The sequence below is a fragment of the Mobula hypostoma genome, chromosome 4 (assembly GCF_963921235.1).
Source record: "Mobula hypostoma chromosome 4, sMobHyp1.1, whole genome shotgun sequence".
NCBI classification, from domain to species: domain Eukaryota; kingdom Metazoa; phylum Chordata; class Chondrichthyes; order Myliobatiformes; family Myliobatidae; genus Mobula; species Mobula hypostoma.
In genome coordinates, this window is record NC_086100.1 from 58,971,034 (window position 1) to 58,994,587 (window position 23,554).

The 23,554-nt window shown below is 39.0% G+C and overlaps 1 protein-coding gene and 1 long non-coding RNA gene across 4 annotated transcripts in view; one reads left to right on the forward strand and one right to left on the reverse strand.

Moving 5' to 3' along the window:
* The window catches only part of si (sucrase-isomaltase), a 181,395-nt gene extending 171,867 nt beyond the window's left edge, over positions 1-9,528 (forward strand). For all 3 annotated transcript variants that reach the window (XM_063045838.1, XM_063045836.1, XM_063045837.1), the window contains exons 47-48: positions 7,100-7,270; positions 9,117-9,528. In XM_063045838.1, the coding sequence (XP_062901908.1) occupies positions 7,100-7,270; positions 9,117-9,194 (249 nt within the window). In that variant the 3' untranslated portion in view covers positions 9,195-9,528. The remainder of the gene's footprint in view (positions 1-7,099; positions 7,271-9,116) is intronic.
* A 7,601-nt stretch (positions 9,529-17,129) lies between these two features.
* LOC134345336 (uncharacterized) overlaps positions 17,130-23,554 on the reverse strand; it is a 72,588-nt gene continuing 66,163 nt past the window's right edge. Inside the window, exon 5 of the long non-coding RNA XR_010017659.1 lies at positions 17,130-18,318. This is a non-coding gene — a long non-coding RNA (uncharacterized LOC134345336). The remainder of the gene's footprint in view (positions 18,319-23,554) is intronic.

Below are 23,554 nucleotides of genomic sequence, written 5' to 3' on the forward strand. Positions count from 1 at the left end.
CACAGCCTCTGCCACCAAGAAAGACAAGGCCATCGGAGAACACCACCACCAGCAGGTTTCGTTTTTCTTTTATTGTTGACTGGCCTTATCCTCAGAGCGCCCTTCTGAACAAAACTGTGTGAGGAGAAACTTAATCAGAAAGAAACATCAATTTTTAAAAAGGCTCACTAAAGGGTAATAAATACTGGTCTGGCTGGCATTGCTTACATTTTTAAAAGGAATGAAATAAATTTTAGTGCACAGCTTTTACCTTGCTGTGCTGTCCAAAGCCTTGACTGCTTTTCTCTCAATAACAGCTTCCTCCTTCCAGTAACTGAATTGTTTTTCCCAGGAACCAGCTGCAGTATTGATTTTAATCCATAAATACGGTCAAGCAGACTTTAACCCTCGAGCACAGTTGAAATGTGCTCTGCCAGGTGACAGTAATATTAATTGAAGGCTGTTATACAATAGCCATCAGCCCAAACTTCCCCTTCCCGGCAGGAAGAAAATCTATGCCATCTAAAGAGAGTCTTCTGTTATCTGGAATAAGCTTATTTTCTCACTTTCCTTCAAGACAATGATTGCTCATAAAACTGCATTTGACTACTTTTGGATTGTCAGAGCCAGTAGGAATACTCATGCATTGAAGGTACTTCTAACTCACTGAGAAATCAATATCAATAGATGTTGATGGTTACTAAATTATGGAAAGAAGAACTTAGTATCCCCCAGATGTATATAAATACCAAGATAAAAACACAAAACAGAAGGAAAGCATCTAGTTATCAAAACAGAGCCGGATCAGATGTTTTGTACAGCACAGATGCAGGCCCTTTGACTGACTCATTCACACCAATCAGGATGCCTTTCTGCATTAACAGCATTGTCCTCCATGTGGTTCATATCCCTGTATTCCTTTCCACTCTATGTGCCTGGTCAAATGCTGTTTTCAAATGTGATTGTACTTTCCTCTGTGTGGCAGCTTATTCCATATACCAACCCCTCTCTGTGTGGAAAAAAACTTGCAGCCAGATCACCTTTAAATAGTTCCCCTTTCACCTTAACTTTGTCTTCTAGTTTTAGACTCCCGTGCCCTTGGTAAATGATTGATTATCTACCCTATCTATGCCACATGCACTTTTTATAAACCTCTCTAAGGACATCCCTGAGCCACCGGCACTCTAGGGAGAACATTGCAAGACTAGCTAGTCTCTCCTTGTATCTAAAGCTTTCCATTTCAGGCAACATTCCGGTGAATCTTTTATACTCTTTTCAGTACTACCTCATCCTTCCTGTTGTCTGGTGACCAGAATTGTACACAATATGTGCAGATTAACTAGTGTCTTGTACAGTGAACTATTATACTCATACTCTACTATGACGGCAAGCATGATCAGTGCTTCTTCACTGTCCTATACACCCGTGTCACCAATTTCAGGGAACATAAACTCACAGTCCATTGTTGCTCTGTCCATCAGTGTTTCTGAGATCCCTGTATAACAGCATAGCAGTAGTCTGGCCAATATTAGATGACCCATGTTGCATTATTTTATCTGTCATTCCTCTGCCCAATTTTCTAACTCTTCTATGTCCCTCTTGGGCAACAATTCTCACTATCTACAACTCCACCAATCCTAATGTCATCAGCTAATTTGCAGACTACAGACAATTCTTATCCAAATCATTTATCATTGTAACAAAGAACAAAAATTCTATTGCAAATCTCTGCTGTATGTCACTGATTACAGATTTCCAGTCAGAGAAACAACCCCTGACCACTACTTTCTGCCTCCTCTCACCAAACTAATTTTGAATCCAGTTTCGCAAAACACCTTGGACTCCATTTAACATAACTTTCTGGACCTATTTAACCATGCATGATCTTGTCAAAAAACCTTCCTAATGTCTGTGTATACCATGACGACTGCATTGCATTCATCATTTTTTTATTAGTAAGCTTCCCAAAACATCAATAAAATTTGTAAGGCAGGTTTTCCCATGCATAAAACGATGCAAACTCCCCATTATGTCTGTTCTTGTCTTTTCAAGTGATCTTATAGAACTTTAAGAACTTCTTCCAATCGTTTCCCTTACTACTGACATTCTGTAACACTCACCAGTCTTTATTTAATGACATACTCCTACTGTCCTTCTTGAATATTGGAATAACACAACTTCATCTTGAAATGGCAATGCCCCAAGAAGGCAGCATCCATTATGAAGGACCCTCAGTATCCATTCTCATTACTACCATCAATAAGGAGGTACTGGAGCCTGAAAACACACAGTCAACATTTAAGGAACAGCTTCTTCCCCTCCACCATCGGATTTCTGAATGGTCCATGAGCCCATAAACACCATGTCACCATTTTGCTCTTTTTTCATACTATATATTCTTAATGTAATTTACAGCAATTATTATATATATTGCAGTGTACTACTGCCACAAATCAACAAATTTCACGATATATTTCAGTGATGATAAACCTGATTCAGATGTAGATTCATTTGCCAGCATCCTGTAATCAGGAACCTCATCCATGGAAAAAGATGATGGAAGCAAATATGTCAGAGCCCTTGAAATCTCACCTCTTACTTTGTAATACCACCTTGCATTTCACCTCAACCATTTGTCCACCTTAGTGTGCAGCAACACTATCTCAATTACTTCCTCCTTTATCACAGACACACACGTTCCAAACTACACTTCCCCAAATTCTCCATCCTTTTCCTGGGAAAACTGACACAAAATATTGGTTCAGGATATTGCACATCCCAACTCCACTCAAAAGCTTCTATTTTGGTGCATGAAGAACTCTATTCTTCACTAGCTACCCTCTTGCTGCTAATATATTTATTAAGTGGTTGGAATTCTCTTTATTCTGTTGACCAGGGATGTTTCATGACCAATCTTGTCCTTCATAATATCCCTCCTATATCTTCTATAAGCCTCAAAGGACTCATTTGATTACACTTCCCAATACCTGACAAATACTTTCTTATTTTTCCTACTCAAAAGTTCAATAAACCTTTGTTGATCAAAGTTCTCTTATCTTGGCATCTTGGCATCTTATCTGTACAGGGACATGAGAAAATTGAACTCTTACCATTCTAAATATCTAAATAACTTCCTCTATACATTATTACCTCTGTCCATCCATATTCTTTAAACATATAAATCAGTAAAACCATATTTTAAGTGCTAATCTTTATTAGTATCATTTACAATTCTAATTATTGATCGTATATAAAGGGTGTAATTTTGTAAATGGTGTTATGACACAGTGTAGGTACTGAGGACATGATGTCAGAGATAGAACTGCAACAAAGGCCTGATTTTCTGACATTTGCACACCAGTTAAGACTTTATCTCTTTGAGCTAATTAAATTAATCATGATATTTTGTCATATACCTATGGAAAATTATTCCCCTTACATTTATTCACGTTGGTTCCACTTGTTGCATTTCTAGCTTATCATATAGAAACAGAAAACCTACAGCACAATACAGGCCCTTTAGCCCACAATGCTGTGCCAAACATGTATTTACTTCAGAAACTACCTAGGGTTACACATAACCCTCTATTTTTCTAAGCTCCATGTACCTATCCAGGAGTCTCTTAAAAGACCCTTTCATATCTGCCTCCACCACCATTGCCGGCAGCCCATTCCACACACTCACCACTCTCTGCATAAAAAAAAACTTATCCCTGACATCCCCTCTGTGCCTACTTCCAAGCATCTTAAAACTGTGCCCCCTAGTGTTAGCCATTTCAACCCTGGGAAAAAGCCTCTGACTATCCACATGATCAATCCCTCTCATCATGTTATACACCCCTATCAGGCCACCTCTCATCCTCTGCCGCCCCAAGGAATAAAGGCCGAGATCACTCAACCCATTCTCATAGTCCTGCTCCCCAATCCTCTGCACCCTTTCTATAGTTTCCACATCCTTCCTGTAGTGAGGTGACCAGAGCTGAGCACAATACTTCAAATAGGGTCTGACCAAAGTACTATATAGCTGTAACATTACCTCTTGACTTTTGAACTCAATCCCACGGTTGATGAAGGCCAATGCACCGTATGTCTTCTTAACCACAGAGTAATCTGCACAGCAGCTTTGAGTATCCTATGGACTCAGACCCCAAGATCCCTCTGATCCTTCACACTACTCAGAGTCTAACCATTAATACCATATTTTGCCATTATATTTGACCTACCAAAATGAACCACTTCACACTTATCTGGGTTGAACTCTGTCTGCTACTTCTCAGCCCAGTTTTGCATCTCATTGATGTCTCGTTGTAACCTCTGACAGCCCTCCACACTATTCACAACACCCCTAACCTTTATGCCATCAACAAATTTACTAACCCATCCCTCTACTTCATCATCCAGGTCATTTATAAAACTCATGAAAAGAAGGGGTCCCAGAGCAGATCCCTGAGGCACACCTCTGGTCACCAACCTCTGTGTAGAATATGACCCATATATAACCACTCTTTGCATTCTTTGTGCAAGCCAATTCTAGATCCACAAAGCAAGGTCCCCTTAGATCCCATGCCTTCTCACTTTCTCAATAAACCTTGCATGGGTACCTTATCAAATGTCTTGCTGAACTCCATATACACTACCTCTATGGCTCTACCTTCATCAATGTGTTTAGTCACATCCTGAAAAAATTCGATCAGGTCATAAGCATTTGACAAAGCTATGCTGAATATTTCTAATCATATTATGCCTCTCCAAATGTTCATAAATCCTGCCACTCAGGATATTTTCCATCAACTTACCAACCACTGAAGTAAGACTCACTGGTCTATAATTTCCTGGGCTATCTCTACTCCCTTCTTGAATAAGGGAACAACATTTGCAATGCTTCAGTCCTCCAGAACCTCTCCCATCCCGCATTGATGATGCAAAGGTCATTGCCAGAGGCTCAGCAATCTCCAGTAGCCTGTGGTACATCACATCTGGTCCCGGAGACTTATCCAACTTGATACTTACCAAAAGCTGCAGCACATCCTCTTTCTTAATGCCTATATGCACAAGCTTTTTTAAACCGTTGTTAAGTCATCCCTACATTCGCCAAGATCCTTTTCTGTAGTGAATACTGAAGCAAAGTATTCATTAAGTATCCCTGCTATCTCCTCTGGTTCCATACACACTTTTCCACTGTCACACTTGATTGGTCCTATTCTCTCCTGTCTTATCCTCTTGCTCTTCACATACCTGTAGATTGCCTTGGGGTTTTCCTCAACCCTGCTCGCCAAGGCCTTCTCATGGCCCCTTCTAGCTCTCCTAATTTCCTTCTTAAGCTCCTTCCTGCTAGCCCTATAATCTTCTAGAACTCTATTGTTACCTAGTTTTTTGAAACTTTCGTAAGCTTTTCTTTTTTTCTTGACGAGATTTTCAACAGCCTTTGTACAACATGGTTCCTGTACCCTACCATCCTTTCCCTGTCTCATTGGAACATACCTATGCAGAACACCATGCAAATATCCCCTGGACATTTGCCACATTTCTTCCGTACATTTCCCTGAGAACATCTATTCCCAATTTATACTTCCAAGTTCCAGCTTGATAGCTTCATATTTCCCCGGACTCTAATTAAACACTTTCCTAACTTGTCCGTTCCTATCCCTCTGCAATACTATGGTAAAGGAGATAGAACTGCGATCACTATCTCCAAAATGCTCTCCCACTGAAAGACCCGACACCTGACCAGGTTCATTTCCCAATACCAGATCAAATACAGCCTCTCCTCTTGTGGGCTTATCTACATATTGTGTCAGGAAACCTTCCTGAACACACCTAACAAACTCCACCCCATTTAAACCCCTTGCTGTAGGGAGATGCCAATCAATATTTGGGAAATTAAAGTTTCCCACCATGACAACCCTGTTATTATCACACCTTTCCAGAATGTGTCTCCCTGTCTGCTCCTCAATGTCCTTGTTACTATTGGGTGGTCTATAATAACACCCAGTAGAGTTATTGACCCCATCCTATTTCTAACTTCCACCCACAGAGACTCAGTAGACAATCCCTCCATGACTTCCTCCTTTTTTTTGCAGTCGTGACACTATCTCTGATCAGCAGTGCCACACCCCCACCTGTCCTTTCTGAAACATCTAAAACCCGGCACTCTAAGTAACTATTCCTGCCCCTGAGCCATCCAGGTCTCTATAATGGCCTCAACATCATAGCTCCAAGTACTGATCCATGCTCTAAGCTCATCTGCTTTGTTCATGATGCTTTTTGCATTAAAAGAGACATATCTCAAACCATCGGTCTGAGCGCATCCCTTCTCTATCACCTGCCTATCCTCCCTCTCGCACTGTCTCCAAGCTTTCTCTATTTGTGAGCCGACAGCCCCTTCCTCAGTCTCTTCAGTTCGGTTCCCACCCCCCCAATTGTCCTTTTTGTACAGGTCATGCTTGTCCCAAAAGAGGTCCCAATGATCCAGAAATCTGAATGCCTGCCCCCTGCACCAAACCCTCAGCCACGCATTTATCCTCCATCTCGCTATTCCTATACTCACAGTCGGGTGGCACAGGCAGTAATCCCAAGATTGCTACCTTTGAGGTCCTGCTTCTCAACTTCCTTCCTAACTCTCTGTAGCCTGTTTTCAGGACCTCCTCCCTTTTCCTGCCTATGTCTTTGGTACCAATATGTACCACAACCTCTGGCTGTTCTCCTTCCCACTTTAGGATATCATGGATGCAATCAGAAACATCCCAGACCCTGGCACCTGGGAGGCAAACTACCACTGGGGACCCTCTAGTACCTGACTCTTCCCCTTTCCTCTCCTGACTGTTACCGACTTATCTGTCTCTTGCAGCCCCAGTGTGACTACTTGCCTATAGCTCCTCTCTATCACCTCCTCACCTTCCCTGACCAGACAAAGGTCATCGAGTGTAATTTAACACTTAAAATAAGTTTATGGATTTAGGTAGACATTACATTGTATAGGTCTTGAATGTCTAATTCTTCACAACCTTGTCTAACTTTCATGAAATAATGACATCTGTCTTTAATCCAAATTTGTTTCTGTTATATCAATATCCAAATTTTGATATAATAAAAGTGATTTTTTTTGTTTGTTCAAATACAGAATAATCTGACAACTAAAATATTGCACGATGATCCGAAGAGTACTGCATCTGAGCTGAAACTGGGATATATTCAAGTCTTGGGAGTAGGAACACCACCTAAAACTGTCACTCTAATAAATGAAACTATAACACATAATATCACCAACTTTCATCATGATTCTGCTTCAAAGGTATGGAAACAAAACTGCTACAGTGTCATATACATCTTAATATTCATAATATTATTTAGATTTTAATTGACCATTTATGATATGCTGAGAAATTATCCATCCACTTAGACAAATGATTACATGGTTTTATCATATAAAAAGCAAATGAGAGCAGTATGTTTCAATGTGTTTTCGTATTAAGCCATCTTTTAAAGACAAGTAGATGATAAGATTCTCAATTAACATAACTATGCAATTCCACACAGATAACAAGTAATATAATGAAAATTCTTATGCTGCTCATTTGAAAAAGAATTGATTTTTTAATGGGACTTTCCTCCAGTGTTAGTATCTTTCCCATATTTGGAAGACAGACATGGAAATCCGTGCTGAAGGATCTCAGACCTGTTTCCACAGATGTTGCCTGATTTTCTGAGTCATTTTCCAGCATTTTCAACTTCTTTGTTTTTGAAGTCAATGCACCTGGTTAAATGTTTTGGAATTTTAAGTTTATTAACTTAAATAATTGGCAGACTTCCTTCATTTATTCCCAGGATGTGATATCCCAGACACAAAATTTATATTGTTATCTTCTCCAGTGGATAACAACTTGATTTAACAATAAGATGGACAGCCATTTACAATTCAGATTTCATACTGAATCCTACCTTATTTTGTTACGATATTTCTTCCAATCAACACTTTAATATCCCAGCACTCATTTTTTAAACAAAAGATACTCATATTTTGACAGAACAAAATTGAAGATATTAATTAGATTTCTTTGCAGTAATTCATTTTAAAGCTGTGACCAACTGTGAAGCTTTCCTTATCGATCTTTAACTCCTAAAAAAATTGTATCATGTTTTGGTGCTATGACATCAGATATTTGAAGAATAATCTACACCTTCTGTTCTTCCAGTATCTGCACCGTAAAATGATTCACATTTCCTATCCAGGTATTGCTAAAGTTATCCAGTGCACCGAGTCTGACCAGCTTAGATGTCAAATGAAAAGGTTGTTTGGTTGGACATATAACAGGCTGCTGCTAGTTCAGTTACATATGTTGAACTTGAACTTTTACTTCATTGTGCGAAGCTTATCCTGTTGTGACCCTATGAGATTCCAATTCACTGCTGTTTCCAATAGAAAATGTTACTGCATTGTCCATCCATTCTAGACTGCTGGCAAGCTAGCCATCGGTCTTGAAATACAAAATACACTGACAAAGGGAGAGGATGAGTTGCTGATACCTACATACTCCCCCTTTGGGGAGGAGAGTAAATAAAATGCAGGTAAATCAATGAGATATTTCTGATAAAAATAAAATCATTCCCATTTACCAGATCGTCCCCACAAGGCAAAACTGATATGCAAAAAAATTAAATGCATTGAATAGCATTTTTGGGAAAATTCCTGATTTATATAAATGCTACAATTATTTGTTCTTTCCAACTGCTGTTAACTGGGATGTAGGAATATGATGTTTCAGAATCATTGTGGGAAAGTAAATACTTTTGGAACAAAAGATAGTCAAAGAATTGTAAAGAAATGCAAAGACGATATAGTAAAGGGAAAGAATATGAAAAGACATGATGTTGGAGTCAATTTTAATTGAACTGGTGCTTGCCCCGAAGATGCTGTGATATTCCTAATGCAATGTCAACAAAAAGAATCTCTTAAATAATGATTACACTGAACATTAAAACAAAACTACTAACTTTTTTTGCGTCTGCACTGTGTTGGCACACTTCTCTTCCTTTAATGAAAGCTCTTTAAAAAAATGTATTCAATATTCACCCAAATAATGGACTTTACACTTTAAAGAAAGCAGCTAATCTTATCAACTCTCCTTTTTTATTAACAGGTACTCTCTATTGAAATAAAAGATGAAGCCATCCAGTTCAATAAGCCATTAACAATCATTTGGGAAACACAACCATGAATATTAATTTAGTAAACATTACAGAGCACTGTTGGCAAGCAGATAAGTTTTGAAAATATCTTATTATTACATTTTCATGAATGAAGACTTGATAGAAGTTTTATGAAGAAAATGTATCGAAGAGCATTCATTAAGTGTATTGGAATTTCTTTTAATAATTGTAAATAAAGTTACCTTTGCAGCACAAGTGATATAAAAAGTTCATTATCATTACTAGAATTTCATAAGAATTGTTTTTTATGCTTGTATTGTCACCAAGGTTGTAGTTATATCAGTTGTTGTGTACATAAAGATAATGGTATTTTGTTGGCATGTGGAGGAATGATAGTTGGTCAGAAGTGTACAAGAGAAACTTTGCATTCTCTTAATGACTTGGTTTGTTAGGAGAAAAATGTACGTTAGTATCAGTTTTTAAGAGTAATACCATCATGTAACTGCAATTATACTAAAAGCTATACTAAGTCTAAGTACAGTAAAGCAGTTTGCTATTGTTATCAAATATGAGAAGATTCAAGATTCGAAGATTCAAGGATTCAAAATATATTTATTATCAAAGTATGTATGCAGTATACATCTTCTCACAGACAGCAATGAAACAAAGAAAATTACACAAACGGCAAAAAGCAGGCGAAAAACAGTGAACATAAAACAACAACTACAAAGTCTATGAAACAGTCCAGGGATGTCCATTTTCAGCTCAATTCAGTCCAATCAAACACTGTGCCATTCACTGACCTCAGAGCCAGTCCACCCCAATCAACATTGCACAAAACAGCAACCAATAATTGTAACCCACAATTAATGGTGAATGCGAAATTTAGTAATAGATACATTTCCATTGAGGAGAACGTAAAGCAGTCTATTTATGAAAGTTAATACAGAGAAAAAAAAACTCGCTAAATGGCGACCTTAAACTGAATTGCAGAAATCTCTGAAGGTCCTGATGAACAAACACTGAGGATAAAAAGGCACATTGGAAAGAGGAAATGGGATTCTGGATTTCATCGGTTGCTAGTATAAAATATAAAAAATGAGGAAACTATATGATCACAAGGATACAAGAGCCATTGAAAAGGTACAGAAAATGCCAACAGAGAGATTACAGTCAGAAAAATCATCTAACAAATTAGAATTATTATTCATGCATGAGAAGTTACTGCTAAAGCTAATATATACAGTACCCATCCCCAATCCCTTTAGAGAATTTACAGTGAAATGCCTTCAAGAGCTACTGCAGTACACTTGTACCTAACCACCATGAGGTATTGTACATGTGCTTTCAATGAAGCTTGGTGAGCTATATCGTGCTTTTGGATCTGGCACACATAACCATCCTAGTACACAGTGTATGCACTACCCTTCAGGTCAGTACATAATCCTGAATAATACCAAGCTTCTTGAATCTTGTTGGATCCACACTAATCCAGGTAAATGGAAAGTCTTCCAGACTTTGGTAAGGTTGAACTGGAGTTGCTTGTTGAAAAATATATAAATCCTGGTGTTTTCCTGCAGCCATAGTATTGATGCAATTGTCTCAGTTAGGTTTCTGGTGAGTGTTCTCCCCTATGTAAATGAAATAACAGACTAGACATAAATATCATTGAATGCTAAAAGGGTTGTGATTAGACTCGGTTGGACTGTATCACTGAGTTCAAGGCAACATTTAATTTTAATGTGCCATCAAATCAATGCATATTAAATATTTTTAATAATTGAAAAATAATATAACAAATTACATGATAACAGAATTGCAATGATATGGTTAGCACTGGCTGCTCTAAAGTCTATTGGAATTCCTGGATAGTTGATACACAACTTGGCCTCTGACCATTGTTATATTAAATATGGAGCAGAAGATACATAGTAAGAACGCAAACACGAGGAAATCTGCAGATGCTGGAACTTCAAGCAACACACACTCGGCCTGAAACGTCGACTGTACCTCTTCCTAGAAATGCTGCCTGGCCTGCTGTGTTCACCAGCAACTTTTATGTGTGATACATAGTAAGAAACTATCTTCATGAGTTCATATTACTCCTCAGGATATCCTAGAGCTATTTTAAGACCGAGCTTTGTAGTTATGTTTCCTTGTTGGTAACTTGGAAATTATTTCTAAGGCCCTCTTTCTTACTAGTGGTTTTTCTGTTTTAAGGCTGGTAATAATACAATTGTCTGCCCTGCAGTGTTTTGAGTTCTTTCCTGACACACACTGAACTAATGTGGTAGTCAACAAACTGGTGCACTTTCTTCACTGTCTGCATCAAGAATTATCAGTACAAAGTGAACTACTGACTTACTGAGCCATTCATATTGGCTTGTGAAGATTATTCTGCACAGCTAAAGCTAATTAACCCATTTTTCCATTTATAAATTCTTGTCTCAAACTAAAATACACTTTCCTATGTTCAGTATTTTTCATAAAATTCCTTGTATTTCCTTATATCATTACAAGAATATTGAGTTTCCTTAAAACTGACCTTACTTCCAAAATGTCTTTGAAGGAAAAGGCAGATTTACAATTACATAACAACTACCAAAGACTTTTCAAGTAAATTCTGAAGTATGATATAATCATTGATTTTGAATTACGGTCATTATTGTATTGCAGGAAATGTGACACTTGCAGCAAACAGCAATACAATATTAACTGGATAACATCGTTTGGCAACACTGATTAACTGAATGATAAATATCAGCTCTGGTGTTAGTCCTGACGAAGGGTCTCGGCCTGAAACGTCGACTGCACCTCTTCCTACAGATGCTGCCTGGCCTGCTGCGTTCACCAGCAACTTTGATGTGTGTTGCTTGAATTTCCAGCATCTGCAGAATTCCTGTTGTCTGGTGTTCCTATCAGAGTTTCATAAGTGGAGGCCATTTAGCCTTGTCATCTCTGAAAGCGCAATCCCATCAATTTCAAACGCGAAAATCTGCAGAAGCTGGAAATCTGAGCAACACACACAAAATGCTGGAGGAACTCTGCAGGCCAGGCAGTATCTAGGAAAAGAGTACAGTTTATGTTTCAGGCTGAAACTGTTCAGCATGGCTGGAGAAAAAAGCTGAGGAGTAGATTTAAAAGGTGGGAGGAGGGGAGAGAGAAACACAAGGTGATAGATGAAACCTGGAGGAGGAAAGATGAAGTAAACAGCTGGGAAGTTGATTCATGAAAGAGACAGAAGGCAATGGAAGAAAGAAAAGGGGCAGGAGCACCAGAGGGAGTCAAGGAGATAAGGTGAGAAAGGGAAAAGGGGATAAGAAATGTTGAAGGGTGGGGGGGGGGCATTACTAGAAGTTTGAGAAATCGATCTTCGTGCCATCAGATTGGAGGCTACCCAAACAGAATATAAGGTGTTGTTCCTCCAACCGAAGTGTGGCCTCATCACGACAGTAGAGGAGGCCATGGCTGGACATAACAGCATGGAAATGGGAAGTGGAATTAAAATGGGTGGCCACTGGGAGATCCCACTTTATCTGGCAAATGGAGCGTAGGTGCTCAGCAAAGCAGTCTCCCAATCTGCGTTGAGTCTCACTGATACACAGGAGGCCACAGCAGGAACACCCAACACAGTATATGACCCCAACAGACTCACAGATGAAATGTCACCTCACCTGGAAGGACTGTCTAGGACCCTGGCCCCATCAGTTTTACCCTTTGCACTGTGCATGACTCACTCAAATGCCTACCCAATTCCCTCTTGAAAGCACAGATTAGTTCTGTTTTCATCATCTTTACCAGCAATGAGTTCTAGATCAGAATGAACCTTAGCAAAAAAAAATCCAATATATTCCTTACATTCCTTTTTTAATTTTTGTCAAAAATACTAAATTTGCACAGTTTGCTGTAGTGTGTGTATATATATATATGTGTGTGTGTGTGTGTGTATGTGAGTATGTGTGTGTATATATGTATATGTATATTCACACACAGGGATCTGCTCAAGATACATGAACCTATTCACCTGAAAACAATTGTTGCTACTGCCTCAAGGAAGAAAGATAAAGTCAAGTTACGTTTATTTTACATACTAGTGTCAAACACACTTTTTACTTTGAAATTATAGCTTCTAGATATATATTTCAATAATTCAGGGAGTAGGTGCTTCGGACCTTTCATCACACCGCCCAACAACCCCAGATTTGACCCTAGCCTAATTATGATCGGGACTAGTCAGCATGGCTTTGTCAAAGGCAGGTCGTGCCGTACGAGCCTGATTGAATTGTTTGAGGATGTGACTAAACACATTAATGAGGGTAGAGCCGTAGATGTAGTGTATATGGATTTTCGCAAGGCATTTGACAAGGTACCCCATGCAAGGCTTATTGAGGAAGTAAGGAGGAATGGGATCCAAGGGAACATTGCTTTGTGGATCCAGAACTGGCTTGCACATGGAAGGTAAAGAGTGGTTGTAGACCGGTCATATTCTGCATGGAGGCCAGTGACCAGTGGTGTGCCTCATGAATCTGTTCTGGGACCCCTACTCTTTTTTTATAAATGACCTGGATGAGGAGGTGGAGGGATGGGTTAGTAAATTTGCTGATGACGCAAAGGTTGTGGGTGTTGTGGATAGTGTGCAGGGCTGTCAGAGGTTACAACAGGACATTGATAGGATGCAAAACTGGGCTAAGGAGTGGCAGATGGAGTTCAACCCAGATAAATGTGCGGTGGTTCATTTTGGTAGGTCAAATATGATGGCAGAATATAGCATTAATGGCAAGACTCTTGGCAGTGTGGAGGATTAGAGGGATCTTGGGGTCCGAGTCCACAGGACACTCAAAGCTGCTACGCAGCTTGACTCTGTTTGGTAAGAAGGCATACGGTGCATTGGCCCTCATCAACTGTGGGATTGAGTTTAAGAGCCGAGAGGTAATGTTGCAGCTATATAGGACCCTGGTCAGACCACACTTGGAGTACTGTGCTAAATTCTGGTTGCCTCACTACAGAAAGGACATGGAAACCATAGAACAGGTGCAGAGGAGGTTTACAATGATGTTGCCTGGACTGGGGATCATGCCTTTTGAGAATAAGTTGAGTGAATTCAGCCTTTTCCCCTTGGAGCGACGGAGGTTGAGAGGTGACCAGAAAGAGGTGTACAAGATAATTCCCCAGGGCTGAAATAGTTAGCTTGAGAGGGCATAGTTTTAAGGTGCTTAGAAGGAGGTACAGAGGAGATGTCAGGGGTAAGTTTTTTTTTTACGCAGAGAGTGGTGAGTGCGTGGAATGGGCTGCTGGCGGCGGTGGTGGAAGTGGAAACAATAGGGTCTTTTAAGGGACTTCTGGATGGGTACATACTTAGAAAAATAAAGGGCTATGGGTAAGCCTAGGTAGTTCTAAGGTAAGGACATGTTCTGCACAGCTTTGTGGGCCGAAGGGCCTGTATTGTGCTGTAGGTTTTCTATCATGGGACAATGTGCAATGATCAATTAACAGACTAACTGGTACGTCTATAGACTGTGGTTGAAAACCAGAGCACCTGGAGGACATTCATGCAGTCACTGGAATAATGTAGAAACTCCTTACACACTGCAGTGGGAAATGAACCTGTGTTGCTGGTACTGTAAAGCATTGTGCTAAGCACTGCACTACCATGCTATCATTTCCATTAGTTAAGCTTCCCTCAGCAGTTTCACTGGTGTGGCTTGTTCTTGCAGACCAAATTGATGTCATTCTGTTTGGGGTAATTGTGTACCTTTAAATGGCAAGCCACACTCAGCCAAATCCAGACCACTGCAATCAGAAGAATACTTCAACTAGTGAATGAAATAAATGAAACCTGTTACCACACCATGATTGTCTGAAAACTTGAATGCTTTCTGTAACATTGAATTATTTGCAATCTTTCCCCAAAACTGTTACAAGTGTACTGTAATTGAAATATAGATAAACAGAAAATCTGTAAAGAACAATTTAGAAATTGTTAATGATTTGCAGGTAATAACCTATTATCATTTTTTGCCAATATACCAGTGTGAAATTTTCTATTTACCATACAGACGTTCTTGAGCTTCACTGTGAAATTACCAATTTGAGATTAATTTCTGCTGCAAATTTGATATACTGGTAATATTAAATTACAATAAACGCTACCACACTATTTTTTATTATTTAACAAGCTTCTGGTAACGTTTCCACTTGTCTTATTTCTATAGTCTCAAAATTTAGTCTACTGATGCTAAATTGTCAGATTGTTTCTCTAACAACCTGCACTACACTTACCATAACCAAATATTGAGATCAAACTCTACATTCATAAATCCTTGTCCCTCTCCACTGATTCGTTCTCTCTTGCCAGCTTCTCCCTGAAACTGTTCAAATCATTGGTGTCACATTTGTCCCTAAGATGAGCTACAGATCACATATGCAAACAATCACTCGCGTTGTCTCATGCCATGTCTGAGTTTACCCTTCTTGAGGTTATCCACTCCAGAAACACGTCTCATTGTATTTATTAACTGTTGACTGAACTAACTCCACAAATACTTGACCTGCCTCCCTCAGTTAATCATCTACCAACAAGGTAATCCAAAACCCTATTTAAACCCTAACATAATAAGTTATGTTCATCCATCACTCCTAAAGTTACTACAATTCTATAGCTAAGTTTGCTGATCTGTGCTGACAAGACATTAAAATTCACATTCTTGTTTTCAAATCCCTCCATGATGTTACTTTCACCAATCTCCATACTTTTAATGACTCTCCAAAATATTTGGACTCCGTCAATTCAGGTCTTTTGCTCAGCTCCAAATTAAATGCTCTACCACTCTCAATTGCTCCTTCAAGAACGTCAAACACTGAATATTTTTTCCTAAATCTTACAGCCTCTTTTTTCATCCTCCTCTGAAGCTGCTCCCTAAATCTAAACAACACACACAAAAAATGCTGGTGAACGCAGCAGGCCAGGCAGCATCTATAGGAAGAGGTACAGTCGATGTTTCGGGCCGAGACCTTTCATCAGGACAGTCCTGATGAAGAGTCTCGGCCCGAAACATCGACTGTACCTCTTACTACAGATGCTGCCTGGCCTGCTGTGTTCACCAGCATTTTTTGTGTGTGTTGCTTGAATTTCCAGCATCTGCAGATTTCCTCGTGTCTGCGTCCCTAAATCTAAATCTTAGATCAAGATTTCGGTTTATCTGTTTTCATGTCTTTCTATGTAACATTGTAAAATTCTATGTAATAATTCTCCTATGTTCCTTGCGATATTGTGCCACAGTAAATATGCCATAAAAATGCAATACATTATTTTACCGCTGTACAATTTGATAGATTTTATTTGCCTACTGAATAAAGTCAATAGTTTGTTACAGTCTAACGGTTTTGAAGATTAAAAACTACCTTCGATAGTTTAAACTAAAATGGTAATTTGTTACAGTCTACAGTTTAATGGTGGACCTTATTTTTTTTCTACTTATGTTTTGGTAAAATGTGTATTCTGTTTCAAATTATAAGTATTTGCCATACTTTTAAGAAAATTATTTCTTGTCTTTTAATATGGCTTTCTGAATTTTTTTTTAAAACGTTTAAAATGGCCGAGCGTCTGTTTCAGTGCTCTACGCACTTGTTTTTACTTTGTTTAGTCTACTTGAGGCTGGTGTAATTTTAAAACATGGCGGTCCCCTATAGATTAAAGATTAACTTTGTTTATTCATATGTATTAACATACACTAAGTTTAAGTTTTCAAGAAAATGTGATTTATAAATCTGGACTTGTATCATTTGAAATTTTTTTCTCTCCTAGCTTTCGTAAAAGGTATATTTGGTTTTGAATTAAAGGTATCTGTTACATCTTTATGATAAAGACCTTTGAAATCTAGCTTCAGAGAAAGAGAATGATAAATGTCCCTTTAATTTCAAAATGAAATATTTATATAATGCAGTAAGCAAATCAGTCAAATCAATTGAAGTTTATTGTCATTCAACTGCATGCATGGATAAAACATATATAATATATATAGAAACAAGACAAAGTTTCTTCAGTCCAGGGCATAAAACACATACCCTACGTAACACACAATAACTTATGAAGGCAAGGATAAAATCTACAGATGAATCACACATAAATAACAAACTGAAGTGCATTAATATTAAATATTGTAAGGTACAGACAGGTGAACTAATGACACTTCAAATACGATGCGGGTGGGAATTGAGAAGCCTAATGACTAGGGGGAAGAAACTGGTTCTCATTCTGACCATTCTTGTTTTTATGCATCATAGTCTCCAGCCTGATGGTAAAACATCAAAGAGGTTGCTGGATGGATGGCTGGGATCCTTAATAATACTAAGTGCCCTGCATATGCAGCGCTCCTGATAAATGTCCCTGATGGATGGTAGGGAGACCCCTATGATCCTCTCCTCTGTTGTCACAGTCCTTTATAGGGATTTCAGATCCAGTGCTCGACTGCTCCCATACCAGATGGAGATGCAACTTGTCAGGATGCTCTCAATGGTTCTCCTATAAAACACAGTTAAGATGGGGAGGTGGGAGCCTTGCTTGCTCAATCTTCTTAGGAAGTGGAGGTGTTGCTGTACCTTTTTGTTCAGGGTTAATGAATACAGCAAATGGTGGAAACAGCAGATAATTTAGCATTTCTGGAAAGGAAAACAGAGGTGATGTTTCAAACTGAACACTCATCACCAGATGCAGAGCTGGAAGTTATGATCACTGCATTACTTCAGATTGCAAAGAATCTGCCAATTATTCCATTGGTAATCAAGCTCAAGCTCAAATCTAATTGACGTCCAACCATACACACCTATACAGCTAACTGAAACAGCAGTCCCCAGGGCCAAGATGAAAAACAGAGTTCATAAGTTACATACAGCACATAGCACATATAGTTATGATAGCACAGGCAGTCACAGAAAATAATACATGGCATGGCCTGAAGTTTGGTGGTGCATGGGATGTTGCCCTAGACCCACTTATGCAAGAACAAGTATGCAGTAGTTCCTCATCTCATGCTGGTTCAGTTGTAAGCAAAGGCAATCCAGTTTGTCTTCCAGGATGTGAACACTGGAGCACAGCATCGATGGGAGGGCTGGCCCCCGATCCAGCATGGATTCCAGTGCACCCACCATGTCTCTTCTCTCTCACACCAACTCCAGAGTCTCCTCCCTGGGCGGCTGTAACAGATAAGGAAATCAAAACCTTCTCCAAAGAGCAGTAGCCTCAATAATTATTCAAATTCAGATTCATTTATCACATGCTCATCGAAAAACACAGTGGAAAGCGTCATTGGTGTTAGCAACCACCACACTTAGGGATGTGCTAGGGGGGCAGCCTGCAAGTGTTGTCACTCATTCTGGCACCCGCAGAACACAATAAAACAACAAAAGAAGCATCTTTCCTCCTTCCCAGCTACACTTACAGACAGTCCCCCAACTTCAACCCCAGGGCATGTCTCCAGTCTCCAGCCTCCATTCTCCAGGCTTCAACCATCATGCTTCGACTTCTGGACTTCTGATCGACACCCAGATTAGCCAATGACAGGACCCCTAACTCCAGGCTCGAACTCTAGGTGTGCCAGCTGACTGGCCCTTGTGCCTCCTTGTGCGTTCTGCTTGCATGGATATCTGATCCTGGGATCCACTGACCTGGGACAGCCAGGCTGACATCCACTGATGTCTTTCATCACCCGTCCACGTCATTGACCTTTGAACATGGAGGGTGGAGGCCTGACTTCTAACTCTTCCAGATCTCTGTCACTAAATCTTAATCTGACCTCTAACTACCCTATATCACTGTCCATAAGCCCTAACCTCACTCCTAACTCCCCTCTCTGTCCATATAACCATCCCTATGAAGTTAGAAAACAACTAAGTCTGAGCCACAATCTCGTTGGAGACCACAAATTGGTGCCATTTTGGCCAGAGGCATAACCAGCACATACCGAAAGAACACCTGTACACAGATAATGTATTTCTCAAAATCCTCCTTTTCGAACAGAACTGAATTCAGTGGCCTATGATTTTCAAATCATGGCCAGCTTTTTCTCAGCTATTGCTGTAAAGAAGACAGACTATTATTCACCTACCAAGACTTCAAGTTCCTTTGCTGGGTGCCTAGTCATACTAACTACTCAACTTCCTTGTTTAAAGAATTTTATCTAGTACTTAGTAGTGAGGAAGAAATAGTAATAGATTAAGTGGAAAAGGAGATGGTGTATGTAGATATAATCTTTAGTCTTGACTACACATCGACAAGCTTCGTGCAGCTTTGCATCCAGGTCCTTCGTGTTTGAATTCTTCTACCCATTAGCTAGTCAGAAGTCTCCACAAATATCTCTTTCAACACGTCTACTTTATTGCCCAAAGATCCACCCAGAACCCCAGAACAGCTTCTGAAAATATGGAGACTATATTATCCCATGGTTCACTGAATCTTTTACCAGAGTGCAATCATCTGCTCAAAACTTTTACAATCTACAATTCATTCACACTGTCATCAGGATTTTTGTGCTGTCCATGAAACCAGACACAGGACTTCATTATTTCATATCTGCACTATTTATTTATTTTGTAAGTTATAAGTTGCTTTATGTCTTTGCACTGTGTTGCCACAGCAAAACAAAAAATATAGACTATACAAGACAGAGATAATAAATCTAATTCTGATCATCCAATGTATAATCTATAAAAGGTGCAGGCTAAACTAAACGGTGTCTGGCCTAATTAAAGCAGCAGCACACTTAACCCTGTGTTGATTCTAAGAGCAAAAATACAAGTTTGTTGCAGTGCTTTTACTTGTTCAAACAAATCTGTGTTAATTGCACATCAAAATCTCCTTGTCCCGTTTATGTTGCTATCCAGATTAGCCATTTTTATATTTGTCCGTAAAGCCCAGTGCTTTATTTATAGCTTCATTAACCCATCTCAAAACATTCAAAAATTTTTTGTGCAAACACTTTCAGATCACTTTACTCTTGCCTTTAAATTTTCAGTGCTTAGATCATTTTTTTTTAAATTTGCAGTTTGTTTTCTTTTGCACATTTGGTTGTCAGTTTGTTTATGCATGGCTTTTCATAGATTTTATTGTGTTTTTTTTATTTTTCATATAAATGCTTACAAGAAAATGAATTTCAAGGAAGGAGTATATGACAACTATGATAATAAATTTACTTTGACTTTTTTGTTTTTACTTCACACTCTCATGTTGAACTTGATCTCCAAAAATCCACATTTTTCACATCTTAAAATTACATGTGCTTCAAGATTAGAAATGTGCCCGAATCTATGAATCTATATAAAACACCAAGGACGTTCTAGCACTGAAAGTTTGCTGTAAAATTTCAGCTAGACTTAGAAAAAGGCTGTTCATCACCGTCCTGCTTTCCATCCGCAGTCAATTCCATTTCCACATGCTGCAGTCCCTTTTGTTTCATGGCTTCATTCTTGATCGTTTTGAAACACATTTTGAAAGTGTGCTCATCAACAAGCTCAGCTAAATGAAACAGACCCAATGTGCATACAAAACCATGCTTGCTCTGATTTTTTTAAAACCATGTTTATCCAATTCTCTTCAGATTATTGCTTCTAAAATCTTCCTAGCACTTCTGTTTATCAGGCTCTTTTATTATTTCCAAGCTTCTCACTGTATATGCGAATATTTGGAAGCCTGCAACTCTGGGGTATCCATCACTGTGTGAAAGACACTTCCTCAATTTCTAGTTACTTCACTCAGCATAACACTTGACATGTCTCTTTTGAATAAGGCATCCAACCTCCTGATATTCTCTTTCCATCAATTTGTATTACACCTAACAATACAGCAACTTTCATATTTACCAAAACACCAAAACGATCCCTGTACTTACTGAACATCAATACAAAGTTTTCAAACTGTCTCGTTGTCCTTGTTTTGTGCCCATATTGTTGAGTGTTTAACAGGGAAGATTAAAAGGTAATGATGGTGAATTGTAGTACATTGGAATTAATGGAACAGTTAAAAAAAGGTTCAATCACACATGTGCTTCAGATAATAGAAACTTCAATGTCCAGAAGAGTGCTTGGTACTTCAGATAAATACAATTATTGCTTGGGTCAGGGCTTCTTAAGTTGACACTCCCCTCTAATCAATATATGCACAGTCATAATCTTGTCATAACTATGTCTCAACAACATGGAAATTATAGTGCAAGCATTGTTTTTTTCTGGTTCTGCTAAGAGGGCTGTTGAAGAGCCTTTTGAAAGAAAGCACATCAGTTTTCATGCAGCTCATTTGCATACATATGCTTTGTACCGATGCTTCCAACAGTGAGAATGTGAAAAGAGCAGATGTAGAAATCTGATATGCATTTCCTCTGAGAGAATTCAACATTACTTTATGGAGCAAGGGAGATGCCACCAATTTTCAGGAGTTCTAAATCCAAAGTAATTATTATATGAACTTTCTGACTAGATCCACACATGAATTTCAGTGATCACTCTTCTACTTACCTGCCACGTGTTTCATAGAACGGTCACAGCTTAATGAATGAAGAAAGAGTTCTCTGCGTGCAAATCACAGATTATGCTTTTGTTTCAGTTCGGTAGTTTTCCATGAGAACATGAATTCCTTGAGGACATTGTCAAGTGATGTCTTACGTTCTTGTCCCATCATTACTGACAGAAGGCACTAGTCAAAGAAATAAAGCTGAGCAGTAGTCACCCATCTGCCTTTCTAAAACCATTTTTCACCATCACTAGTTGCTTCCTGCTCTTCTCATGCACACTAACCCACCACCTTCTGGCCACATGAAAACCCTGCTGAAATTATAGCAAACAAATACTCATACTAAATCCCAAGTACTGATAGTTAGATGCCTTAAATGCACCAAAATACATTGGCTAACACTATTTTTGCTATTGTTACTGCTTCACCAGCACACATTAATTATTTGTATTCATTCATTCCTTCATCAGTTTCTGTACTCCAATCCTACCTTTGGTTTGTTCAGAGCTAGAAATAATTTGTCAGTGGAAAAGAATGGGTTCCCTTTGAGTCTGTTTCTAAACAGTTCAAATATTTTCAGTTGAAAAATTAGTTTTGGAAATGTTTCAAAGTAAAAGATTGAATAGTTCTCTTTTTAAGTCATAGGTAGCAAAAGGATGAATAGATTTCAGTTTGTGAGAGGGTTTTAGTTAGTGGTTATGACTGCAATCACATATTTTCCAAAAAGAATGCACATGCATTTGAAATCCAAATCATACTTCCTTCTATCACAAAGGTGATTTGAAGTTATTTTTAACCAGTAATTTTGTGGTGCATAATTCTGTCTGTGATCCGATAATACTTTATGGACTTGGTGGCAACAAAGCAACATTAAGATATATTAAAAAAAACTAACAAACAGTAACTGGTCTTTCATCCCAACAGTGAGACATTTTAAGAACATTGGTAACAATACCCTACTGAAATAAAGAGACATTACATGCTAATCAAGGTAATTTTTCAACTTCATTTTTAAACCAGAACGCAAAATTAGCAACTAAACAAGTAATGCTGGCAGCCAGTATGATAAAGTGTAAAGTAAGTTTATGAACACTAGAATTTCTGCATACGCTGGAAATCTCAAGCAGCACAAAGAAAATACTCAGTGAACTCAGCAAGTAGAGAGAAGAATAAACAATTGATGTTTTGGGCTAAGGCCCTTAATCGGGACTGGAAAGAAAAGAGGAAGAAGCCAGAATAAGAAGGTGGGGGTGGTGAAAAGGAAGGAATAAAAGCTGCCAGGTAAAAAGAGGGGAGAGGAAGTTACTGGAAGTTATAGAAGTCAAGGTTCACGCCATTAGATTGGAGGCTACCCTGATGGAATATGAGGTGTTGCTCCTTCAACCAAAACCTCATCATGGCAGTAATGTAGACCATGCACTGCATGTTGAAATTCCAACCTTTTGATGCAGAAAGTGCTTAATGAAGCAATCTACATTGGATCTCACTGATACAGAAAAGACTGCACCAGGAGCACCAGATACAGTAGATTATTTCCAAAGACTCATAGGTGCAGTGTTGCCTTACCAGGAAGGACTGTTTGGGGTCCTGAACAATGGTGGGGGAAGAGGCAATGGGGCAGGTGTAGCACTTGTCCCTCCCACAGGGATACGTACCAGGAAATGACATCAGTGGGAAGGGACATCTGGACAAGAGATTCACGTAGAGAATGATTCCTAGAGAAAGTGGAAAGTGGGGGGGGGGGGGGAAGGTGATGGAAATATTTGTTTAGAGGTAAATGGCAGAAGTTACAGAGGATGATGTGCTGGATATTGAGGCCAGAAGGGCGGTAGGTATGGACAAGGTGAATCTATCACTGTCATGGCAGTGCGTGAATAGGGTTAGGCAGATCTGCAGGGATTGGAGGAGATGTGGGTGAGAGCAGCATCA